General features: G+C 52.5%; 1 protein-coding gene across 1 annotated transcript; it reads left to right on the forward strand.

The window, feature by feature from the left end:
* Positions 1-3089, forward strand: LOC129599651 (E3 SUMO-protein ligase ZBED1-like). The gene is made up of 5 exons (XM_055497947.1): positions 1-442; positions 641-877; positions 1018-1554; positions 1861-2274; positions 2439-3089. The coding sequence occupies exons 1-5, from the start codon at positions 146-148 to the stop codon at positions 3087-3089; spliced, it is 2136 nt and encodes a 711-aa protein (XP_055353922.1). The 5' UTR covers positions 1-145.
* Positions 3090-24871: the final 21782 nt, after the last annotated feature.

Here is a 24871-nt window from a genome sequence, read left to right on the forward strand (position 1 = left end):
GCTTTGGACTGTGATTTCTGGGTGATATAGATTAGTTTCGTAACTTGTCATTTGGAAGAGAAATGATTGTTCTTACTTAAATCCACATTTCTGAAACCTCCGCCAACCGCTACCAGTTTCGTGCGATCATCTGGCAGCACGGAGCATGTCCAAATCGACAGACACTGTGGAACTGCTGAGCTCCGATGACGAAGGAGATCCGAAGAAACCTGCGAATTCCCAAAAATCCCATCCGCTGGCTGATACTATATCCCCGAAGCTGTTCTACCTGCATCTTTACGAAGGCCATTCGTCCATAAAAGAAACAAGAAACTCACGAACGGGGCAGCTGCACAGCGCGAAATGCAAGTTCTGCAAGAAGGCCAAAGGGAAGATTGTTAAGGACTTTGAATCGTACGGAAAGTTTAGGATCCACGTTGTTTCTCATCACGCACGGGAGCCAGTAAGTAAACCGTTTTAGATGTCATTTTTCAATCTTTCCATAAAAATTTCGTAACGTGCGTAATTTTGTACGAGTACTGCGCTTTACATGACGTTCTGTCATAACTTTCTGCATTAATATCGCAAGAAAGTTAAACACTTTGGTACAGCAAACGAAATGCCCGTAAACTAGTGGAATATCTTATACTTTTTGCTTTAGGTTGTAGAAGATTTTATAACTGCTCATGGGAAATCCACGTCTGACTTAGCGCAACCAAAGATCGACAGTCTCAAGTGCGTAGAAAAGAAAGTCACGCCGTACAGTAACGACCACCGCCAGCAACGACTTCTAAACGAATGTGTGGCGGACTGCCTTTTTTCTACCCTGATTTCTGTGAACGCCATTACAAATCCGTGCTGGGACAGGCTGGTGAAGAATTTCGACGAACGACTACATGTGAGTAATAGGTATAATTACAATACGAGATGTAAACGGCTGGGGATATTGTTGTTCTACTGCTTTACGTGCTGTAATGCGCAACAATAATTGTGTATTGGTGACTTGTAGTTTCTAATGAAGTTTCATTTATTTTATAGTGGCCAACACGAAAATACATTGCTCGCCATATGATACCGGAATACGATCGCGTATACGTGGATCTGCTGAAGAAAGAGCTAGAGTTCGTCGATTTTGTGGCCATCAACTGCGATATCTGGAGTAGCAAGAAACAGCGCGGCTACCTGGGCGTGACTGTTCATTTTATCGACTCGTCGTGGAACTTGCGGAATCATTTACTTGCGTGCACGCGCTTTGAAGGAAAACACGGAGCGGAGGAAATTTTCAAACTGGTGATTGAAATACTGGAGAAATTTAATATTCGAAAAAAAGTGATTTACGTGGGCACTGATAATGGTGGCAACGTTGTAAAAGCTTTTGAAGACTGGATGCCTGGTTTTATGGAAGGGTTCTGTGATGGGAATAATACGGACGATGGTCCCATTGAAGCAGTAGGCAATGAGGAGCACGATATCGACTACCTTAGTCCCGAGGATTTGGATTCGGATTCCACTTTAGCTAAGGATGTATGCGGTCTGCTAGAGCAAGAGTGTGTTATCAACGGTAGATCGATTCAGGTACAGAAACCAGTGTAAATTAGAGGAAACGGAATCGTAATTAAATAGAAGCGTACGAGTGTTTAGTTAATGCTAAAACGGAACGTATCTGCTGAAACTGAAACGCTGATGTACAGCGAAATTTTGCTGTGTAAAAACTACTAAATAAATAGCAGTTTTAATACGTTACCGAGAAGGGGAACTTGATACTTAATAGTTAATACTAAGATGTAGTAGTTAAGTAGTAGTTAATAGTTAATACTTATTACTTTGTAGTTTGTCGCTGTACTGTGTATTGCGTAACAGGGATATTTTAATTATTTGCAGTTGCGATGTGTCGCCCATACCATGCAGCTGTGTTTGAAAAACCCAGTAAAAAATTGTGGAAAGTTGAACGCCGTAATTGAGAAACTCGCAAAGATCGTTACTTCCGCGAAGAAGTCTCCGCAGCAAACGGAGCAGATTGTGAAAGTCTTTGGACGTGAATTTACCAGCCGCTGCGTTACCCGGTGGAACACTAACTACAAGATGGTTCAGGTTGCAGTGAAGTACAACTGGGAAAAAGATGGACTGATATTTAAAGAAAAGCACCGACTCACTACTGAAGATGTGCGAATTCTGCAAGATTTTATCAACGTGACGAGCACATTTGAGCAGTTGTTTCTTAAACTGCAGAGCGCGAGTTATCCCACCGTATGTCAAGTTATTCCGGCCGTTTACCTTCTGCGCAGAAATCTTCAGGTAATTCACAATGGTTAAATAATACATGACGTAAATCATAAATACTGTTCGTAGTTCGTACACTGTGTAACTTCATGTATTAGTACTACTATTATAAATACAGTGTATTTTTATTTCATGGAATACGCTCTAACTATTTTAATTTTTATCTAATTTACTTTCAGACATATGCTGATAATCCGGCTAGCCTGCTGAAGTCGTATGCTCGCGATCTACTCACCGAAGTTAATACTCGATTCTGTAATACTGAAAGTGACAGTGTTTATATTGCGGCATTATTCCTGGATCCGAATTATAAAGCTGAACTGTGCGATTGTGGGTTTGGGACGTTAACGGCGACCGAGATGAAAGCGGTAGTGATTGGCATGATGGAGCGAGTGAACTTGAATATTTCGCCTGTGGAAGAGCCTGTGTCACTGCCGTCAACATCGTCAAACCTGTTCTCCGTTTTGAAAAAGCCGAAATTATCTGCAACTTTACAAACTTCTGCCGGTCAAGTCCTCAGCGTGATTGCAGAGTATGAGATGTATATGTGCGAAGTCGATCAGTCTTTCGGCGTCGAAGTGAATCCTCTTGTCTACTGGAAATCTAAAGCTGATAAATACAAACGTTTATCCCGGATTGCTCAACAAATACTGTGCGCTCCCGCAACGACAGCAGGAGTGGAGCGGATTTTTAGTGTCGCCGGATACTTGCTTTCTGAACGTAGACTTCGTACTACGGATTACAATTTCGAAACATTATTGTTTTGCAGTCTGAATCGTGATCTAAAGCAGCGTGGTGATAAGCGAACCAGTGATGAGATTTCTCGGTAGCCGGTAATAAAATGTCTGCAGATACAGCGTAGATGTAAGATACACTTCTTTGTTAGGTCAAATGCACAATAGGTCATCCGCATTTAAGTAAAATTCTGCATTTAGCACTCAAATCGAGCACTTTTAAAAGTTTTTAAAAAAATGAAAAGTGGGTGTGAAAATGGGGTACGTTAGGTGAGCCGGGATGAGATTTTGCGCGGCTGGAGGTGGGCTGAGGTGGGAAAATAAAAGGCAGAAGGAGGTGAGGTGAAGGTGAGAAATTGAGAAATGGGCCAAGTCTGGTACTATCAACATTTGACCGAAACCCCTGAGCAGTATTACGATGCTATGCTGACTCTCCAGACGCGTGCAGGCCTGGATGACACGATGACTCTTCACTTCTTGCGAGAGAATGTGAAAGAGCCGGAACTGCGCCGCGCTCTGGATATCCGGATACCAAAGTCACCGGCAGAATTCCGGGACTACGTCCGGCAGTACACAATGGGAAAGCCGGAGTACGAAGGGAAGGCAGGCCGTGGATACCCAACAAGCCGAACGGCCATACAAACGCCACTAGCCCAAGTCGTACCACAACAACCGGCACTTTATCCCCCGCAGGCTACGCAAGCCCAAATTGAGGCAACATACGCCGCCATCGCGGCCTTGAACTTAGCCTCCCCACAACGTGGGCCTACACCGCCCAACGGCGGTACTGGCGGCTATGGCCAGGCCCGAAACCAGGGCAACTATGGCTACAGCCAGGGCAACAGCGGCGGAGGACCAAAGGGCAAGTTCTCCAAGGGCCAAAACGCCAGCTTTAACGGAAACCAAAGCGGCAACAGCCCTGGAGGACAAAACCGAAGCCCAGGAGGCCAGAGTGGCCAACGCCAGACTCTGAGCCCCGAAGAGGCCCGCAGACAAGAGGACATGTACATCGACCGAGTCGAGCGCATGTTCGAACGATGGGCCAAAGACGGAATCATTACCTGCAGCCACTGCCTGTGGGGAAACCACACAACCGACGGATGTGGCTATGCAAACAGGCCTTACTCCGAAAATCCAAACCGAAAGTGGTACTTGGATTGGAGGAGCCGTTACACAAAGGGCTACCCTACCGGGTCAGCAAACCCTAACCGCTTCGGCTTGGTGCCACCCAAACAACCCAGACCACAACGTGGTATTGGGGGGAATGGCAGCCGAAGACAGTCCACCGGCTCAGGAAACGGGTCTGGTGGCGGCAACCGGCAGAATGGTCCAAAGCAGGGATACCAAACGCCGGCTAATGAAATGCCAGCGCTACCACCCATACCGGACCAGCTGGTGAAGCCAAATGGTAGCGGAGGCAGCCCTAACCGGGCTAGCCCAACCGCGGGAAACGCTTAAGGTCGGGGAGTATAGGCAACTCACCTGACCTAAGACCGGAACCTAAACCGCCGGACATAACCCCTGTACAGTCACTAACCTATATGGATCCCAAATCGATGGCTCAACAGCCTACCGGCGGATCCAGGCTTTGCGGCAAACCAGCGCCTAAGCCACCTGGCTCTAAAAATGATGCCAGGCCGACAGTCGTCCAGCTGGCGACCAAGTCGTTTTTCGGAGCCTTAACTAACCCCAAGGCCAACCGATCACCAAATTTCGGAGCCGCAGCTATTGCTAAGGCCAACCGAATACGTGGCAAAGCGAGACGTCGCACCACGAACATGACGTATCCACAATCGGCGGCAGACACATCCTCCGACAGCGCACCGGAAGGATGGTCCGTACAAGATACGGACAGCGAGGTCGGATCCCTAAAAAATTGGACAGCCGAACCTCTTGAGGCGTCAAGTCCCCGCACCTGCTGGCCCCAGACCGGTGGACGACCCCTCGGCACCACACCAACGGTGCGAACCATCAACAGCTCACGGACCTTCCTGAACACCAAAAATATGTTTTCGACCCTACGGGGTGCGGAAACATCACCACAGGAAGAGTCTGTCCAACAGGAGCTAGCAGCACCCAAGTACGCTCCTGATGGTCCAGGACCAGTGTCGCTAATCCCCATTGTACCGGTGATGCGGGAAGTGACAGTTGGCCTGGACGAGAATCGCAAATCGAAAACCGTCAGAGCATGGACGCACAAAGTCCAAATTGGACCAGTCCACACGCTCGCTATGCTGGACACCGGAGCGGAGACATCCCTCATCAGCCAGCAATTCTGCACCGCCAATGGCATCAAAACAGAGCCATTAGGACGGAACACCAAAATCCTTGGTGTCGGCGGACAAACCGCCTTCGTCGTCTCTCACTGCTGCACCGTACCGGTGACACTGCAGGGATACAAGAGCCACCACACGTTCTTCGTCCAACCGACGTTAACGGACGTGCACGTATTACTTGGCTGTGACTATCTTCACTCCAAGTTTACGTTCATCCTCAAGCCAAACGAAGAAATCGTTTGGGACGCGGTAAAGTCAATCCCGATACCAGAGGCACCGGGACCCGATGATGAAGTGAGAGTTAATCGGCTTGATCACCCGACGAGTTCTCCTTCTACCTGTTGGGAATGCCTGGACACTATTGAAAGCCTCATATGGGAGCTGCGCGTCCATAACGCAATTGAGCGTTACATGACTCAATTCCGTGCAGGCATACTCAAGCCAAATCACGGGATAGTAAAGACTATCCCGATACCAGAGGCACCGGGCCAACGGCCGGTGCCTGACAGAGAGATTAAGGAGAAACTGGTCCAGCGATACAAAACTTGGTTTACGGGGGTCAGAAACTTCCTCGAATACCGCGCTGGCCGGATCCTTGCCCTAGAAGAGGGCTGGCTTGAAGAAAAAGGCGTACCACTAACGTGACCGCAGATTGCCGAACAATACGGACCATTCGCCCAAGAACTGGACGACTTGGTCCAAGAAGGAGCTTTATGGGAGGACGAACGTCTAGCCCTAGTGTGGGAGTACAGAGAGTACCACATGGAAGCTCCGAAAGCACTCCAAAAGATGTGCACGGATCTCTTCGATGACATAATAACACTCCGAAGACAAGTGGCCCAACACCCTGGCTTAACCGTCAGCATATGGCCGAAATATGATCTGAGCCTGACCAACGTCAGGACCATACCAGAACCATTGCCAGAAGCAGCACCGCATATAGCGAAAAAAGTGCGCTTCAATGATGGTCCACACCCAGAACAGGGAGGCCATCGAAGGGACACCAGCCAGAACGAGCAGGACCCTTCATCGGAGGAAGTCCCACTGACTTGTCCTCTATGTGGAGACGGCGTTGAAGCAGTAATACGGGCCATACAGACCCGTTCGGCTCAACGTTGGGCAAGAGGCCGACCAGCCTCGCCACTCCCTAACGGGAGCCGTCCAACCACTTCGGCGGAACCGGACGAACCTGAGAAACAGGAAATCGCAACCGGGACGCCAGAGATCCAAAAAGAGGATCTTATGACCACACCGGCACCAACGGTGACCGGCAGGCCGCCAACCTCTAACGAGGACAATGGCGAGCCAAAACATGAGCAGGACGATAAACCCGAGTCTACCGATTCGGACGTCCAAAGCTCAAGTGACTCACCGGACACGGACTCCGATAACCAATCATCGGAGGAGTCAAGTGATGACGAAGAGGACACAGAAATTCTCCAACTCCGGGCCGAGGCACCGACAATCCGCAAACTGCGGACCGAACGTCCAACGGACTGCCTTAAGGAGGAGAGAGAAGTTGTCTTCGTTCATCAGCGGTACACTTTACCAGCATACTCAACTTGCTGGATTAAGGTCCGGTCCTATCGGACTATGGACCCGGGACGGCCAATCCACTTTAAATCGCTGAGACGACCACACCGCTTGGTCTTACCGATCGAAGCGGAGGTCCAAACTCGAAATAGCGAACATGCGTGGATTCAGGTCCAAAATAAGTCCCGACGCGACCAAATCCTCCGCAAGGGTGCAAAGATTGGCCATATGTACTATAGCGACATTTATGAGCCAGATATCAAGGAGGATGGTGTAGATTGGTCCATTCCCAATGCCGATGCCTTACCATGGCCAAAGGTGGCAGGGAACAATCCAAACCGGTACCCCACCATTAATGACCATGCTATGGTCCGGGCAACAGTAAAAGTGGAACTCCCACCGGAGTCCATTACCCCGGTCCAAGTTAGCATTGACTTTCCTGTCGACCCAAGACAGAAACTCATGTACCTCGGAAGCCAAGACACCAAACGGAGTCTGGCCATGCTCGACGGACCAGTCCAGCATGATGGCAACAGTTTCACCATACTGGTGTCAAACTACTCCAAAGAGTCCCATATACTCCGGAAAGGAGTCAACATGGGCCAAGTGGAGCCATACGAGGAAATCTCGGACGAAGATTATGCCAAGGTCAACTCCCTCCAAACTGGAGAGGAAGATCCAGAAGTGGAGCGCGAAATCCGCGCCCACATCGCCAACGCACATTTTGGCGATTACCTGACCGAGGAGCAGACCGCTCTACTCCGTCAGGACTTATGGGAACTCAGGGCCATATTCCCGACGTCCAAAAAGCCTTACGGCGACGTCAAAGGAGTGACCCACGTCATAGAAGTTGGCGACGCTGCACCAATCAAAATGAACCCAACCCGAACGAGTTGGAAGGGACGAGAGTTCATAAATAAGCACGTCCAAGAAATGTTGGACCAAGGCGTGATTGAACCGTCCATGGCAGCGTGGAGTTTCCCAGTGGTCCTCGCTTCAAAGAAAAACGGCGACGGGACCATGGGCACCAGGTTCTGCATAAACTACATAAAGCTGAACACGGTGACCAAAAAGAACAATTACCCATTGCCCAATCCAGACGAACTCCTGGATCAATGCGCAGGAAACGCCTACTACGGCAAGGTAGGCTGTCAGTCCGGATTCTGGCAAATCCCCATGGACCCAGCGTCCATGGACTACACTACCTTCGTGACTCCAGAAGGGATGTTCCGGTTCAAACGAATGCCGTTTGGCGTCTGCAATGGGCCAGCCACATTCCAAATGACTATGGACAAGATTATGGCGCCAGCCAGAAAGCAAGGTGGCGTCTTCGCATACATCGACGACGTGATATTCTTCGGCAAAACTTTTGAGGAATTTAGGAAAGCGTTCAGAAACACGCTCCTCTGCCTCAGAGATGCCGGGTTCACGATAAAACCGTCGAAATGCGAATTTGGAATGGAAAAACTCCAATTCCTTGGACACATCCTCAGCAAGGACGGTGTCCATACTGATCCCGAGAAGGTAGCGGCCATCGCCGAGAAACTACCGCCCAAGACCGAGCGTCAACTTCGCTCGTTTCTTGGACTCGCTAACTATTACCGGAAGTTCATTCAGGGCTACGCCCAGAAGACTTCCAAGATGTATGAACTCCTGCGGAAGGAAAGTTCGGTCAAGAACGACTGGACTGACGCCCACACCGCCGAGTTCAATGAAATCAAAAAGGCCCTAACGGAAGCCCCAATATTGGCCAAATTCGATGCGACCAAGCAGACCACCATCGAATGTGATGCAAGTGGTGCCGGCATCGGAGCCATACTCAGCCAGGACTCGAGGCCAATTGCCTACGCAAGTCGTGTCCTACATGGTGCTGAGAAAAACTACGGCGTGACCGAATGGGAATGCTTAGCCGTAGTATGGGCCGTCCAAAAATTCAAGCACTACATTGACCACGGACCATTCACCGTACGGACGGACCACAGAGCCCTAACCAACCTGCTTAGATGCGAGTCTAACCGACCCGGCATCAACCCTCGTCTTACTCGATGGGCCCTTGCCTTACAGGGACGGGACATCACCATCGAGTACAAGCCAGGCACATTCTGTGACAATGCTGACGCTTTGTCCAGATGGCCACTCGAACGGGACGATGACAAAGGCCCACACGAAGAGTTGGACCAAGTCCCTAACTTCGAGGATTATAAAGACGAGATCCCAGCACGCATCATAAAGGTGCGCAGGCTGCAAGTAACTGACGAGGACCCCGCAGATGAATGGGACAAGCCTCTCCTTCCTGATTGTAACGCAATCGGTGATTGGAATGAATTCAGCACGGCGGACATAAGGGTGATCAATGTACCGGCGCCCACACCGAGAGAGCCAGAGCCCGAAGTCCCACCGTGTCCAGAAAAAGTTACGGACCGCACCGCGCAAGAACTGCGACGGATGCAACACCGCGATCCAACTCTGGCCAAGAAAATCCATGAGTTGGAACATCAAAGTGAAATGGACAAGAGGTCCAAATTGCCCGAACATTACCAGATGGACAAAGGTGTGCTCTACCGACTCGCCGACATCAATGCGAAACTCGAAAGGAGATTCGTTGTCCCTCTGTTTATGCGGAAAAATATTATCCAGTCCCTCCATGATGAAAAAACAGGGAACCACTTTGGATACCGCAAGACCATCGAAGCAGCCAAGCTCAGGTACTACTGGGACCGCATGAGCTGCGATATTCACGACTACATCGATCGATGTCAGACGTGTATTTTCGGCAAAGTACCGCGGCGAGCTACCTACGGTAAGCTGCAGCCGACCGAAGCTGTCGCACCTTGGTACCGCGTCTTCGCCGACTTCAAAGGACCTCTACCGGTGACCCAGACAAAGAAATACCGGTACATCGCTGTGGTGGTCGACCAAATGACGAAGTTCACCATAGCCCGGCCGACCAAAACAAACTCGGCCAAAGAATTTGAGAAGTTCTTTGTCGAAGAAGTCGTACTAAAGTACGGCATGCCACATACAATGCACTCCGACCGGGGCACGCATTTTACGGCAAAATCTTTCTCCAAAGTGGCGAAAATCTTCGGCATCGAGCAGACCTTCGGATCCGCTTACCATCCAGAGGGCCAAGGCCAAGTCGAACGCCAGATGCAAACGATCTGGGACGGAATTCGAAACTTTGGCGGCGCCGGCGACAAACATCGTTGGCACAGGGCCCTACCCTACGTGATCTCCGGCATGAACCGTGCCGTTTACGCAACCACTGGATTCTTGCCATATCACATGCTATATGGACGAGAAATGACCATACCGCAAGACGTCCTCGCTGGGACCAACGTCCCAGAAACATTTACGACTAACGAACGTTATGTCAAGAGGATGCAACAGCGCCTGAACCGGGCGCATGAAATTGCGAAAACGCGGATCGAAGAAGGATTCCTCAGGGACGCGGCCATCTACAACAAAAAGAAGTCGCAGGCCGAGTTCAAAAAGCGGGACTTGGTCACCCTGAAGAACATGGTAGACGACCCGACCAATCCAAACAAGTTCGAAGGCGTCTACATCGTTATCGGCATACCTAAGCCGAACACTTACTGGATCCGAGAGCGAGACACCGGTGTGGAACACACTGTATGTGTCGACCGCTTGAAGCCATACCTTAACCCGGAAGGCCCGAGTCGCAGAATAACTCGCTCAACCAAAAAGAAGGGCGGCGACGCGGAACCTCAACCCACAGAGTCGGAAAGGTGCAACAACATGGCAGAGCCGGGACAAAACGCAGAGCTCCCACACGCCCAGAATAAATTGGAGGAGCTGCTGAAGAAGCAGAAGCCCGGAAAGGGCCCGTCCAAGAAACTTGTGGCGGAGCAGCAAAAGACTCTGCAAATCCCAGGCTATGGCCCACCTGATCCAAAGACATCAGACCCAGAGCCACCAATAAAGCGTGGCCCAGGCCGACCTCGAAAGGCCAAACCGGATTTCGAGACACCGGCGCTTCAAAAGCTTCAAAACCAGCCATTAACCGCCATTGACCCCCATTTGGCCCCAGCGGAACCCGAAAAAGGGACATCCGGCACGGACAAGCCAGCGGTGACCGAAGAGCCAAAAGTGGCCCCGGCGCCCAAAGAGAAGCCCAAAAGACCAAAAACGCCTAAAAAGCCGAAAGCAACCCTTACGGCCCAGCAAGTCCTAGAAGAGGACATAGTTGCTGAAGATGAGGCGGATAAAGACTTGCTCACCCGTATAACCACAGGACGGGAAAAATCTGAGAAAGTCACAAAGGGCAAAAAGCAGAAGTCCAATACGGTCCTACCGGACGTATCGGACAAGTCCAGTACCGTCCCACCGGACGTACTGGACAAGGCGGTTGATAAGGCTGGACAGAATGTCGTTTAAAATAATATTCGATAGAATATCTGACACGGTAGACTTAGACGTCTCCGTGAGCTGCTACCGAAATTAACTAACCTAAATTTAACTAACCTAACTTTAAACGACCAGTAGCTTAAAAGTAGCTTAACTTGGTCTGATATCTGACATGGTGGCTTAGAAGTAGCTTAACCATATCTGACATGGCTTAACCATATCTACCCTTATCTGCCATGTTAGCTTAGAAGTAGCTAACCAGTAAGATGAACTAACAAAGTAGGTAGGAGTCTAACACCGCGTGTTTCGTCTCATGACAGCGCCCCATTCAACGATGGAAGGACGCCGACGTACTGATCGCTCAGATGACTCCGACCGAAGCAACCGCACACACCCATATTCACGACCGGAATCCCGGTCGGGCGGATCTTCCACTCGGTCGTCTAACCGGCCTCCGAGTGTACAGGTACCGAATATCAGAGCAAACTTAACTGCTGAGCAGCTGGCTACTATGTCAGTCGGCCCCAGTTCACGGGCCGACACACCGCTACCGCGGTCCCAGCCTCTGCCACCTCGAGCCATTCCGCCACAATATTGGCCGCCAGGGACATTCTCTGACGATACCGGACTCCTGGTGAACGCAGCAGTAGCTGGCACCCAGCCAAGCTCTACGTCGGGCCAAACGGTCCGACGTTATCCTCGTGGCCAAACCGGCCCACCTCAACCAATCCTGTATGGTGGCCTACCGACCACTTCGGCAAATCAGCCGATCTTTACAACTGCGGCAGTCGGGCCAACGGTCATGACTACGCCGGTCTATACTGGACCGCGGCCACAGTTTACTCCACCGCCATACTACAACCCACATTATGGATATCCACCGTATCCTGCGCCTGGACCTTCAAACCAGCCGCAGCCAGATCCAAACCAATGGCGATACCCACCACCGTGGATGTATCCGCCAGGACCTTATGGATATCCACCGCCTTACGGCGGATATGGAGCATACGGCCAACCGCCATATAGCCCACCTTCAGCGGCACAACCTGACCCTACGGGCCAGGCGCCGTCTGACTCGTCCATCGGACCTCCACGAGCGGGACCGGAGGCGTACAGAACTCCAGCGCCCCCGGAAACCCAGTCAAGCACATCACGGCCCGACGGGTTACGTGATTACCCATTACGGGTATTCGTGGACGGACGACTAACAGTTTACAACCGGCCAGAAGAGGTTCCACCAGCTTTGGCGGCCCAACTTGGCCTAGCCGAACCGGAACCAGTGGCAGGGCCAGCACTGAACCCAGTGTTGGCTGGGCGTGACCAGACTGTCCTACCGACAGAACCTGTGTCATCGCCAATGCCAGATGAAGAGGAAGACGAAGGGGACCTCCAGGTGGATCTAACCACCCCACCAATGAGGATAGAATCCCCTACAGAACTTTTGGCCGACGGCCGGACTCCACTCTATCAACTTCATGACAACCTGAAGGATGTGGAGAATGCCATCCAAGAATTGGAAGCCATGATTCGAGAGTTGGACAGGCGCAGCCCTCACTACCGTGAGTTGGCCAAGCGCATCCTCCTCGATCAAGAAGAGTTCCGGCACCTCGCACACGAACTTAGCGAGGAAATTGCGACCCGCCAGGCTCAGCACGAGATATTTCCTTTGCATGACCAAACCGGTCAGGCATTGCTGGCGGCATCTCGCAGGCTGAGGGACCAGCTGGTACAGCACCGGACGGACAGACAGCTGAGGACAGAAGGATCCGCAGCACCAACACGTCCGCCACCAGCACCATCAGCACAGCCTCCCCCACAGAACCCAACAGTCGTAGTTACCGCTACGACAGGGGAATCTTCCGCGCCACCAGTAGCCCAGCCTACGTCTACCGACGAGGCAATGTTAACGGCCACTGGATTGGAACCGCGAGAACCGGCATCACCTCCGTATGACCTGAGGGCTTATCCAGACATACCGCCTCTGGAACGCGAACTTCACGCGGCGGAACTCCTAGAGGAGGAAATCCGCAAAGCCATCACCAGTCTGAAAGGCGTGGACATCGCCACTATGCGGAGAAAAGTCGCGTTGGACTTAGAATTCCAACGCGTCCTGGAATACATAACCAGGATTCGAAGGGCCATGCTGCGGTTTATGGATAAGCCACTTAACACGGCCAATGACGCGCCAGCGTTGCGTGATTTCCGTAACCGGCAATACCAGCTTGGCCTGATCGATGAAGCACTTAGGCGCGTGTTGCCTAAACCCCGACCGGGGCAGCCAACACGTGTCGGACAAACTGGACTTCTCACGCCGACACTTTCCTCAACACGCCAACCGGCGGAAGAATTGAGGATGCGGTTTTTGAGAATCATGCGGATCCCGGCTGAACGATTTGCAGCCGGACCGGCACTTAGTCGACCAGCCAGCGCGTCGGATACAGAAACCGACAGCGACATCGACTGGTTCGACATGCCAGATCCAATCCCAGTACCAGGATTAACAGCTCCGCCTGACCATATGGTCGCGCCAGAACGACAGGTCCACCCTAGACCAGGTTCACTGGCGCCGCCACCAGAAATAGCGGAACGCCTGGGACTGATTATGAGGGCCAACGTCACGCAAGGCAGACCGGCTTATGCGGACGACTTCCCTGTGTTAAACCAACTGGTTAACGAAAATCAACCGGCCCTCCGTACCATACGTCAACAATGGGACGAAGAACAAGCAGCAGCGGACCGACGGTTAAGCGATGCTGACACCGGACCCATTAGGATGACGATCCCTCAGGCAATGAGGAATAGAAACCTCATTAGAGATGACGAGGACATTGAGCGCCGCCTAACTAACCGGATCCAAGATCTCAGCCCATTTGACCCAGAAGCGGTCAGGCTGACAGAACAGCAACAGAGCCTTACCCAACGGTTGGCTCTACTCCGGGAACTCACTCCGAACAGTACGATGCCTACCGGCCAATCGTTAACTGTTTTGGACCACACCACAAGATGGATCCGAGAGTTCATCGAAGATTACTGGAAGGTCCAACGACCTGGCCCGTCAACGACGGCACGCCCCAGTGACTTCGACCCAGTAAATGAATGGCGACCATCACCAGTGTCCGGGCCAGCACCTTTGGCCCTGACATATGAACCGGTCGCCTCATCATCAGGCGGACAGCCAATTCCAGCTGAGTTGGCCCAGGCCCTAACGGTGCCTGGTCCAACATCAAGCTACCCGTGGACACTGCTGGACCTGCAATAGCGGACAGCAGTATAGAAGTTCCACCGCAGGACGTCGAAATGGACGTGAGCCTGCCTGATAAAACCTTCGATCTTTCGCCGGAGAAGCCGGTCGAATTGGAGTCGACACCAGTCCAACCGGCTGGTGAACCGATAAGTCCAATGGCTGTTGAGGCACCAACGGTGTCATCACAGCCCACCTTGAAAACCAATCGAAGGCGATACATCTAGTGGCACCCTTGTTGTCCGACTAACGGACAGGAAATCGACAGGAGGAAGGCCAGAACCAGCCACTCCTGCCACAACAAGCGGCCCACAGTCGCCCAGGTTCAAGAAGAACAAGAGGACTCCTCCAGAAGCCGAAGAGCCTCCTTCGCAGCGGTCACTCCCACCTTGGAGAGAACCGCGTGAAAACCTGGAATTAACTCGTCCAACCAGGCCCACTCTACCAGCGTGGAGTGGCCTGCCAAGGGACTTCGACGTTCCCGGCCCTACCAGGCCCGGCCCGTCCATACTTAAACCGAAGAAGGCGGAACCACCGACTTTGACACTTCGTGGCCTACCGGCCAAGAAGAAGAAGTCGCCGCCGAAGAACTTTCCTGGCAAGGGATACGTGCTCTCCCCACCGGAAGCACCAGCAATTCCGTCAGGAACAACTCAGCCATTGCGGGACGAACCTCCAACGAGGCATCGCATCCGATTGACTCAAACGGAGTCGTGGGATGACCCGCATAATCGAGCTGTAAGCGAGATCGTAGAAGTGGATCTTCGCCTGAACCTAACTGAGGAGGACATGCGCCAGCGACTACGCGCTGGCGATCCCACATTAACGGACCGTGAGATTGACCGCATCAACCGAGGATGTCAATTGATGGTCCAAGAACGAACAATCCTCATCAGAAAGCTGATGGCCATGCGGAGCAAAAGCCAGGCCCTTCGCCAACGCAAGTTGCCTAGCGAGATCATCGAGTATGCCATCTATATCAGGGGCCCACACATTAACCCAAGGGCATGGACAGTTGAACCACGCCCGCGACCAGGCCAGCCAGTGGAAGACGAACTTCCACCAGAAGAGGCAGAAAGTGAGGACGAACGTCCTCAACTGCCAGCGGCCTTCTGGGGCGTCTCGTCCAGCGAGGAGTCGGAGATCGAAGAAGATTTGGACGAACATGTCCAAAGGGCGTTATATGAGACCAGTCAGGTCCGGCCACCTTCAACGAAGGAATCGCCACGCCGAAGTCGATCTCCATCAAAAAGAACTTCTCCTGGACGCGCCACATCAACCCCGGCGCGAATGCCTAGTATGCCGGCCATCGAACCGGCACCTGCCAGGTTCACACCGAGCCGGCCAGGCAAATCCCCGACCAAAGAGAGGATGGACACTACACCTCCTCAGCAGCCAACCATGACTATTACTGTGGAACGAATCGCAGCACCTACGGTGTCTGCAGGTTCATCACTTGAGCCAGTAACGGTCACAGTTAGGACTCCTGCACCAATGGTTGCAGAATCGGCCAGAATGACGGTGCAGATAACTCCGGCTGTCTCGGACCAAGAAGTGGAAACCGACACGGCCCTGATGCCCATGAGTGCTCTCACTCCTACCGAGCAGAGACACTTATATGTCCACTCCGACCAAAATGAGCGACGGCGATACCGGTTCCTGCTCACAAAGAGACAGGAGGCGAAGGAGCAGAACAACATGGAAGAATATGACATGTTATCTGAGATGCTCGCGCCACTAATTTACCGAATGGTAAAAGATTACCGGACCCGTCGCAACCAAAGGGCCTTTCCCCCACCGGAGCAAGACCCAATGATGACTGAAGCCCTGCTGTCAAGTGCCCCACTGATTGTGGCACCGCCAAAGACGCAGGCATCTCCAGCTTCAGAACCAATGGATACTTCTCCGTCCGGACCTGTGGCCGTAGAGCCACAGCCAAAACCAGTCCAACCGGAGGAACCACCGAAGGCCACTTCGTCGGCACAAGAATCGGCAGGCCAAAGTCAGTCCGGAACAGGGCCAACGGCCGCTGCTCCGACAATATTGATGAACATGCCCGCCAGTGTCGACGACATACCTTTTGGCCGTCCAGTAACTTTCCCCATAACTGGGACACTGGATAATTTGGCACTTGGCATGGGTGTGATCCACTCAGCTAACTCCCAACGGAGTAAGCAGCCAAGGAAAGCCAAGAACCCAGAGAGGGCCAGACCGGCCTCTCGTCCAGCTTCTCCTCAACCGAGGGCCAAACCGGCCACTCGTCCAAACTCCCCTCAACCGAGTGGAAGTCAGGCGGCCACACCTCGGCCAACATCTAACCCAGAGGCCGAAAGGAACCGCCAAAAGAAACAAGCGGCCAAGGACAAGAAAAGTCAAGAGGCCAAGATCGCCCAGCTCGAAAAGCGGCTGTCAGGCGACGAAGACGTCCAAGTCCTATCGGACAGTCCAGATAAACCAGCAGAGCCCGCATTAAATCGCTCACGGCGGGACGAGGAGTATGAACCACGCTTCGGGCCAGAACCGCCCTCAGAAGAAGTCATGCTTCCCTCGTCCTGGGACGATGAGGCCGAGCTACCGGATCCTGGACCGGAGGCCACACACATAGAGGTCCCAGCGGATCACTATGTGCGATTAACCGTGGCAGCCGCCAGGGCTATGAGGCGCGCAACAGGACGAGACATGTACCAATGCCTCGTCTGCGTCCTCCGGTCCCGTATGAAAGGAAGAATACCAGGGCCTACCGCCGGCGGACCGTGTACTAACGGCACCCTTTATGCGGCGGATGGTATCCCGGATTCTGGACATGGGACTTCTGGTCCGCACACACCGTGATTGGACCAGCATGATGGAACTACACGTGGCTCATCGGCCAGCAGGACTTTCCCGTAGCAGGGACTTTCCTTTCCATCAGATATGCAGGATCATTGCTTACCTGCACAACCCAAGAGGGTCCAACCTGACCGATATTGCCAGGACACTCAATGCCCTCTATTACCAGGGAGAAGAGAACCTGGATAAACTCACTACCAGACTGGCTGATGAGTTAATTGCGCTGGTCAGGGAAGGAACCCTAGAAACGACCAACGCACACAGGGCGGAAACAATTCGCTTCACCATCCCGGGATTCATCCCACAGAAGACCCAACGGTCTCTGTATGTGTCACATGACGTTGACACAAAATGGGATCTGGACAGAAAGAAAGCGGTTGGACCGCCGAAGGACAAGCTGACCGGCAGAGCCAAGGAGGCTTACTTAATCTCCCAAGAGGCCAAACTGCCAAGTCCAAAGAACTTGCCGGTTGAAAAGCCCCCTCGACCATCGGTCACTAGAAGGGAGAAGGCTGCACGGCAAGAAGTCGAAGAAGAGATGCGCGCGGCCGGAATCCGACCCGTGCCAAGGGACACTGTGTCACTGCCTAACGCAGCTGGCCAGTCCAGACCTCCTTCACCGACTCCATCAGCCACATCAACTAAGAGTCGAAAGACTACGGCCACAAAGGCCACGGCTGCAAAGAGGAGCGGTAGGAAGGGCCCGCCACCACCGGGCCGAGACATATCGGACTCTGAGGACTCCGAACCGGAGAACTCAGAGGAGGAACAAGAAGAGCCGGACCGGGACCAAACTATGGAATCCCAAAGGTCCGACTCTGATGACGATGATGACCAGAGCCCTGGTAAACTTACCATGAACGTCCCACCGGACCATGACATGGAAATCCCACCTGGTGATGAGAATCAGCCACCTAACGGTGACCAGGACATGGAGGACCAGGGCGGCGCAGAAGGCGCCAGTCAGGACCAGAGCGGCGCAGAAGGCGCCGATCAGGAAAGTCAGGCCAGCGTAGAAGACGCTGAGCCAAGTGGAAGCGGTGCACAGCCCAAACGGGACAGAGTGCGAGACTCCACCTCACCAGAATCGAATGATGGTGAGATCCAATGGACTTTACCCGACCCATGCCCGGCCAAACCGCGCATTGATTATGTGCCGCCACCGAGAACCACAGTGGCGAGGAAATGGCCCGGCGGAGATCCATCAAAGAAGCCGAAGATCTCCAATACGGACGAGACGTGGGCATACATTAAGGCCGCCTTAAAGGCGTTGTCCCAAACGGGTACAACCCTTGCTACAGGAGGCTTGGCCTTCCAACTCATCCAGAAATGGAATGGCCCACCAATATCCAAGTCCAAGGTGATGAAATACATTAGAATGGCCTATGAAGAAGGAGCCATCCTTCGAACTCATCTGCCCAACATGCAGATGTTCTACACGTTCCCACCGGAAAGACGTGACGATGCGCCCCAAGGCTACTGGGAATGGCGGAATGCCATCTTGGCGGTACTGACCACCACGCAACATCCCTTGGGCCTGAAAAGAGGCGAAATGGCCAACCAACTCCTTGGACGATACGACGTACAACTTTCGACGTACGATCCTCAGCTGAGTGACGGGAATGAATATCCCCTAGTCGCCCCAACGGGTTGTACTACCTCAGCGAGGACGTGCGATACATCGTCAAAAAGATGCTGCGCGAAGGCTGGCTCGAGCAAACTGTCGACGAGCCAGAAGCCCAGCAGCGGTATCGGATGAAGAAAAATCCACCGGATCGCTATGGCCCTCGTCCCACCGAACCCGCCTCCTTGGCCTCAACCAAGTCCAAGAAGAAGCGGCGCACTTACCATCAGTGACCTAGGCGTAGAATTCGCATAGGGTCTAGGGGGTGAACCCGATATAATTCACCGGGCAAGAAAAGCCTAGTTAACAAATCACATGTAAAATCATAGGGACGTAAAATATAGGGCGTAATTATCATAGGGACCCGTCATAGAAAGTGGACTTAACCTTATTCTGCAAGTTTCATTTCTGTTACCACAGAGAATGGGACTTACACCACAGCAGAAGTACGAACCGCGATGTTCGGACTGCAGGCGCAACAGTGGAGATTACTCAAACCGCCGGGACAACGCCCCACGGGAATTGTTCCCTTGCGCATATCACCTGCGGCCGGGCTTCCGCGACGAGAGTGACAGAGCCTACTGCTTCTACTTGGAAGTGGTGAGAGGCAACTTTGAGGCATACTGCCATATGACCAGCCGCGATGGAAGCCACCTGTTTCCCCTACTGAGGGACCACGAGCAGATAGAGATCTACGATCTCTACATGCAACGCAGTGGTGACCGACAACCTGGCTGGAGCAGTACCGGAACCCAGCTTCCTCCACTCAGCCAATCGGCTCGAGAACGGAAGGAGGAACGAGACCGGGAACGTCGAGCCCGTAACACGGGTTCTGACCAGTCTTCAGGGCGCGGCCCAACGGCCGCCCCGAAAACACATGGACATCAGCAACGGCCATCGTCAGGCTCTCAATCCTACGGATATGAGATGTCTACACCGACGACATACAATCAGATCCTGGAAAACATCAACAAAGCTATGGTTGACCAGGTGGCCAAACAGCTGATGGAGGGTGGACTGTTGGACGCCCTGAAAGGCCAATACCAGCCAGCGCGTACCGAACAGCACGCGCCACTGGCACCGCTACCGCGGAATCCAGATGACTTACGTCACCAGATACAGAGCCGCAACCAGGACCAAGCTGACCGCCGTAGCCAGCCCGAGGAGCGCCAAACGCGCACATCACCCGGAAAACGGGGCGAGGCAGAGTCCAGTCTGGTTGTCGCTCAGTCTACCAAGCGACCAGAAAGAAGCGTCAGCTCGGTGGCCCACAATATTAGCATCCAGATACCAATGGAGACTGAGTCCGCACCGCCGTCATCGGACCAACCGGCCCGACAAGACGCAAACGTTAGTGCCACGGACTTCGATCCATATAAATATGCTGAGGACCAGGGCATTAATATCCGGCCTCGTCCCCATCGGGAGGTGACGGATTACATCATGGGCGCTATCCCATACCCCAGGGACCGATGGGCCCAAGTCAATGCCATGGTCCAGAATCTGCAAACCTTCGTCATTCGGTCCGGACTCGAGATGGAAATGCAGAAAAAGGAGTGGCCCCGTGCTTTTAGCATGGCGGAACATATCGATAACCGCGAGGGCTACCCAATGGTCCGTGATAATGCTCTATCCAGCATCACGGACGTGAACTTACTCGGACAGCCCGTTACCAGACCGGACTGGAACGACTTGTGCCAACTGCACATAAAGGACGACCAACTCGACGTCGTCAAATACCTGGCCCAGTTCGTCCTACCGGACGCGAACGCCAGTTTCATAATGGCAGCCGCCAGAGCCGCCATGGAAATCCCATGCAAACCGGCTGACCATAAGGATAACCCGGAAACGCAGATTTACTCGTACAACGGCACGATGTTACGCATCTTCGCCGCTAGACTCGGACACCTACGGTGCCACTGGGAACTTGAAGTTGCCTATCGGCAGGGGAAAATTATTCCTCGGTTACTGACCCAGGTGGCCCTCCTTGGAAACCAAATCCACGAAATCGAGGCGGGAGTCAAAATCCAAAGCGCCCTGAATGTTTTCAGAAGCCGCGCCAAAGACTACCGTTATCGCCATCCAACGGACTTCGACGACGCTGCGGAAGCGTTCGTTAACCGAACGGCAGCGCGGAAACTTCCAACGAAGTTTCGCACTCAACGATCCTCAACAGGATCGTCCGTACACGTCCAGACCCAGGCCGAACAGTCTGGCCCAGAAGTCCAGCCGACCAGCACCTCCAGCCAACATCAACATAACCTGACTGAACAGGAATTGGCGGACATGGAGGAAAGCGTCGTCGACCCACTCAACCCAGGGTTGGGCGACGGCGACCAAGCCGGACAAGGAGGGCAGGAATAGGCCAACGGCCATTCCTGCATGTCGGCCCTAAAATTGGACCGGCATCGGCTGAACCGGACTTGAACATCATAGTGGGTACAATCCAACGGTTGTTACCCTCGCCCAACAAACGTGGCTTACAGCCATGTATCGTCCACCTCACCGGACCTTAATCCCTGGATCTTAACCGGATTCCCCGGATTGGCTCTGGCTTAGCGGCTGGGACCATGAATTTGGCCTGGCCATCCCAGACCATCCGACGGAGTCCACCGGACCGAACTTGGCATAAGGCCCTGTTCACCGGCATGGAAAGGATCCAGCGCCCAGAAGGCGGCGACGGCCCGCATAGAAGTTGCGACAAGCCGTGGATCAATCCTGGCCCGCATAGAAGTTGCGACAAGCCATGGATCCGCCTGGCCCGCATAGAAGTTGCGACAAGCCACGGCCAAGTCCTGGCCCATAGAAGTTGGACCAGGCCCGTGTCCAACGGACCATATGCGGCTCACGAGTTTAGTTGCCATACCAGGCAACTGGGACAAGTGAGTGAGGGAGCCACATAGAAGTTGTGGTACACCCACTTTGCATGCCACGTCCAACATCCTCACCACGGACCGCCCAGAGGCCCATCCAAAAGATGCACCGCCCAGAGGCCAAATGAGGATGCTTCTAGTCAGCAGACCGACTCCTTTGTGGAAAACGCCTACCGGCGCCCACAACTTATTTTTTTGGAGTTTGGCCCGGCTAACCTGACGTTTCGTCAGACGCCACTTAATTTTGTTATGGCCACGGTCTCAGGGAAAATTGCCTATCTGACTCATCGGACATGGTAGCTAACTCATGGCCCACGGCCCACCGTCGAAAAAACGACTAAGTCCTTTTGGCCCGCCATACACTTTGGACCGTCGAAAAAGACTAAGTCTTTTGGCCCGTCCAACGACGAGGCCCACCAGAAAAAGACTAAGTCTTTTGGCCCGTCCAACGACGTGGCCCACCAAAAATCGACTAAGTCTTTTGGCCCGTCCAATGACGTGGCCCACCGAAAAACGACTAAGTTTTTTGGCCCGTCCAACGACGTGGCTCATCAAAAAACGACTAAGTCCACATCGGAGAGCCAAAACCTGTTATACAGGACCCCCACGTCCCACACCAGCCGGAGGCGAGCCACATCACAATGGAACCTCGTATCCCGGCCCAGAGCATGTCAGAGACCGAGTTTGGACCGCCCCAACGGGTTTGGTCCATCACACCACCTCGGTCCTGGGACTTAGAAAATTTTTCCATTATGGCCCTCCTGGACTTAGAAGATTTTTGGACCTAGGCGCATGACCAAACTGGCATGCAAAGCCAAACCGGTCCAAGTTAGAGACCCATGTGAACCACCCTAACGGGACTAGTTCAAAGCACCACTTGGAAGGAATCTGACAGGACTCCCAATCCCGCCACATCAGGGACAACCCTAACGGGTCAGGTCCAACAGAGGCACGCCAGACCAAAGCATGGCCATCCTAACGGAATTGGTCCAAGCACACTAATTTGGTCATAAGAGCACCTCTCTTGTCCAGAGACATCTCTCTGGCCTTGCATGGACCGCCCAACCAGGCTTGGTCCACCATACTTTAACAAGGAAGGGGACAACCTGTCCTTGCGAAAGCAATAGTGCCTTCCATATACCGCACCGCTGGATTTACTCTACTGGACCCCTGTGGACATCTCTGGGAACCGTCGCCCCGGATCTACAGGACCAGACCAATCCTAACGGATCAAGCGGACCGTTGACTAGGACCCGTGTGGACAAGATTGGCCCTGTGGTAACCCTAGTCGGAATGAGCTATTTTACGTCTAGTTTTTTAACCATACCTGGTTTTTCTAGACTTATTAACCAAAGAATTGATGTTTTATTTAGCCATTAACCAAAGGAATTGGCTTTGGGATCTCTAACTATGATCTTACTTTCTTAAATTCTCACCGAAATTGTGATTTTTCTATTTCGATGTTTAACCCATGAGCCTTATAAACTTTATTTTTTTTACCTGTTCGACCAACCAAGCCTTCAAACCACACTGGAACCCCCAGCAACCAGAGTGCACTCCAGATTTCGGCCGTTCGGTGCACTGCACCGCGGGTCTGGAGGAACCGACCCTACCGGGTTTAGAGACAAAGTGGCATCCGGCCCTACCGGGTATCGGATCCTGACACCCTACCGGGTTGGTCAGGGACAGAGTCGGAAGGTGCTCGCAGGAGCTCCCACTCCCGCCCAGAGGCATGTCAGAGACCGCACACTCGAGGCGGTAGACACCTCTTGTGGCTTTGCTCTGTCGCCCGCCCGCACATGGCTACTCCATTCGTGCCGCGCTATTACGCTGCTCACTCAGCGTATACTTTGTCTACGCTGACCAATCAGCGCATTTCTGCACTCTTGGGGGCGTAGCCCAGCGCCTACGAGCGATTCCATGCTTTACGGCATCAGCTGTTGCATACCTGCAGCACGCTGTATCATTACCATTTTACGGACTTGCGCGCTTGCAGCTACTTTTCCACAGTGATACCGCATTGGTTTTCTGTGTTTGTTTGTGGTTGCTTTATTGTTACCAATAAAGGCGATATTTGCCCCATTTTCCCATCTGCTTCTGTGTCATATCTGACAAGGGGGAAGTTCTCACGACACTCCGAGCTTTACCGCGTTGAATCTCCAGACTTCAGCGCTGGAAGCGCAAACAGATGGAGCGTACCAACATTTGACAGATGGGTTACTTGAGCTTAGCAGGTCAAGCTGTAGTGCCGACAGGGCACTCTTTCAATGTTTTGTAATTGCTTTAGTCGGTTTACATTGTGTTCTAGGCTGAACTTATCCCAATGTAGAACGTCAAATTTACCGTAACCCATATGGCATATCGCTTTTACGGCAGCGGAAGGGCAGCCTACAAGCTACTTGTATATCTAATTATATATATGTATACATGAATGGCGGATGACGCTGCAAACTTTAGGAAGCGCACTGCGGAAGTGAAGTACAAAAGACGCTCTTGACAGCATTCCTGCCATGTGCGTTAACGGATATCACGATTAACAGAAAATCCTGGTAGAAAATACAGCGAAGCTTCTTTTAGCAAATTGATTCTCAGTTCTCAATTTAGCTGTAAAGCGCAAATGACGGGAGCATGTTTGTCCCCTAACCGCCATCAATCCGTGGGTGCTTTCAGCACGAGTAAACATATTTACGCTGCTACAGTATGCTGCTACTGTTTACAGTTTCCAGTCAAATCGTTGTTATGAAAAATTACTTGGGCTTGTTTAAGTGGCAGTAGCCGATTCGGTAGCAAGATGTTAATTTTCATCGAACACGGATAAATTAATAATCTCAAAAACATCAGATTATCATGAATGCTTATGGAGCTTATTCCATACTTTCTGAGTGCAGTCTGGTGGATGACATTAAGTACTAAATGCGACAAAAGTACGCGCATAAAAGGGTGAGTCTATAAGCACTCCCTTTTGCACCCTGTTTTGCTCTAGGACATCGAAAAGGGGTGCCTATACATGTAGTCCAAGCGGGTGCGAAAGGTGGTGCCTAGAGATAACGGAGGTGAAACTAACGGAGGTGCCTATAGCCATTTCCTATCTAAAAAGCCATCAAATAGCCAGTATTGTGGAAAACTCTGTATCA

Source organism: Paramacrobiotus metropolitanus, unplaced genomic scaffold (assembly GCF_019649055.1).
Source record: "Paramacrobiotus metropolitanus isolate TYO unplaced genomic scaffold, Prichtersi_v1.0 Parri_scaffold0000151, whole genome shotgun sequence".
NCBI classification, from domain to species: Eukaryota; Metazoa; Tardigrada; class Eutardigrada; order Parachela; family Macrobiotidae; genus Paramacrobiotus; species Paramacrobiotus metropolitanus.

Coding starts and splice junctions, on each gene's coding strand:
- LOC129599651 (XM_055497947.1), top strand. CDS start 146: ATGTCCAAATCGACAGACACTGTGGAACTGCTGAGCTCCGATGACGAA. Junction 443..640: donor CTCATCACGCACGGGAGCCA/GTAAGTAAACCG, acceptor TTTTTGCTTTAG/GTTGTAGAAGATTTTATAAC. Junction 2,275..2,438: donor TTCTGCGCAGAAATCTTCAG/GTAATTCACAAT, acceptor ATTTACTTTCAG/ACATATGCTGATAATCCGGC.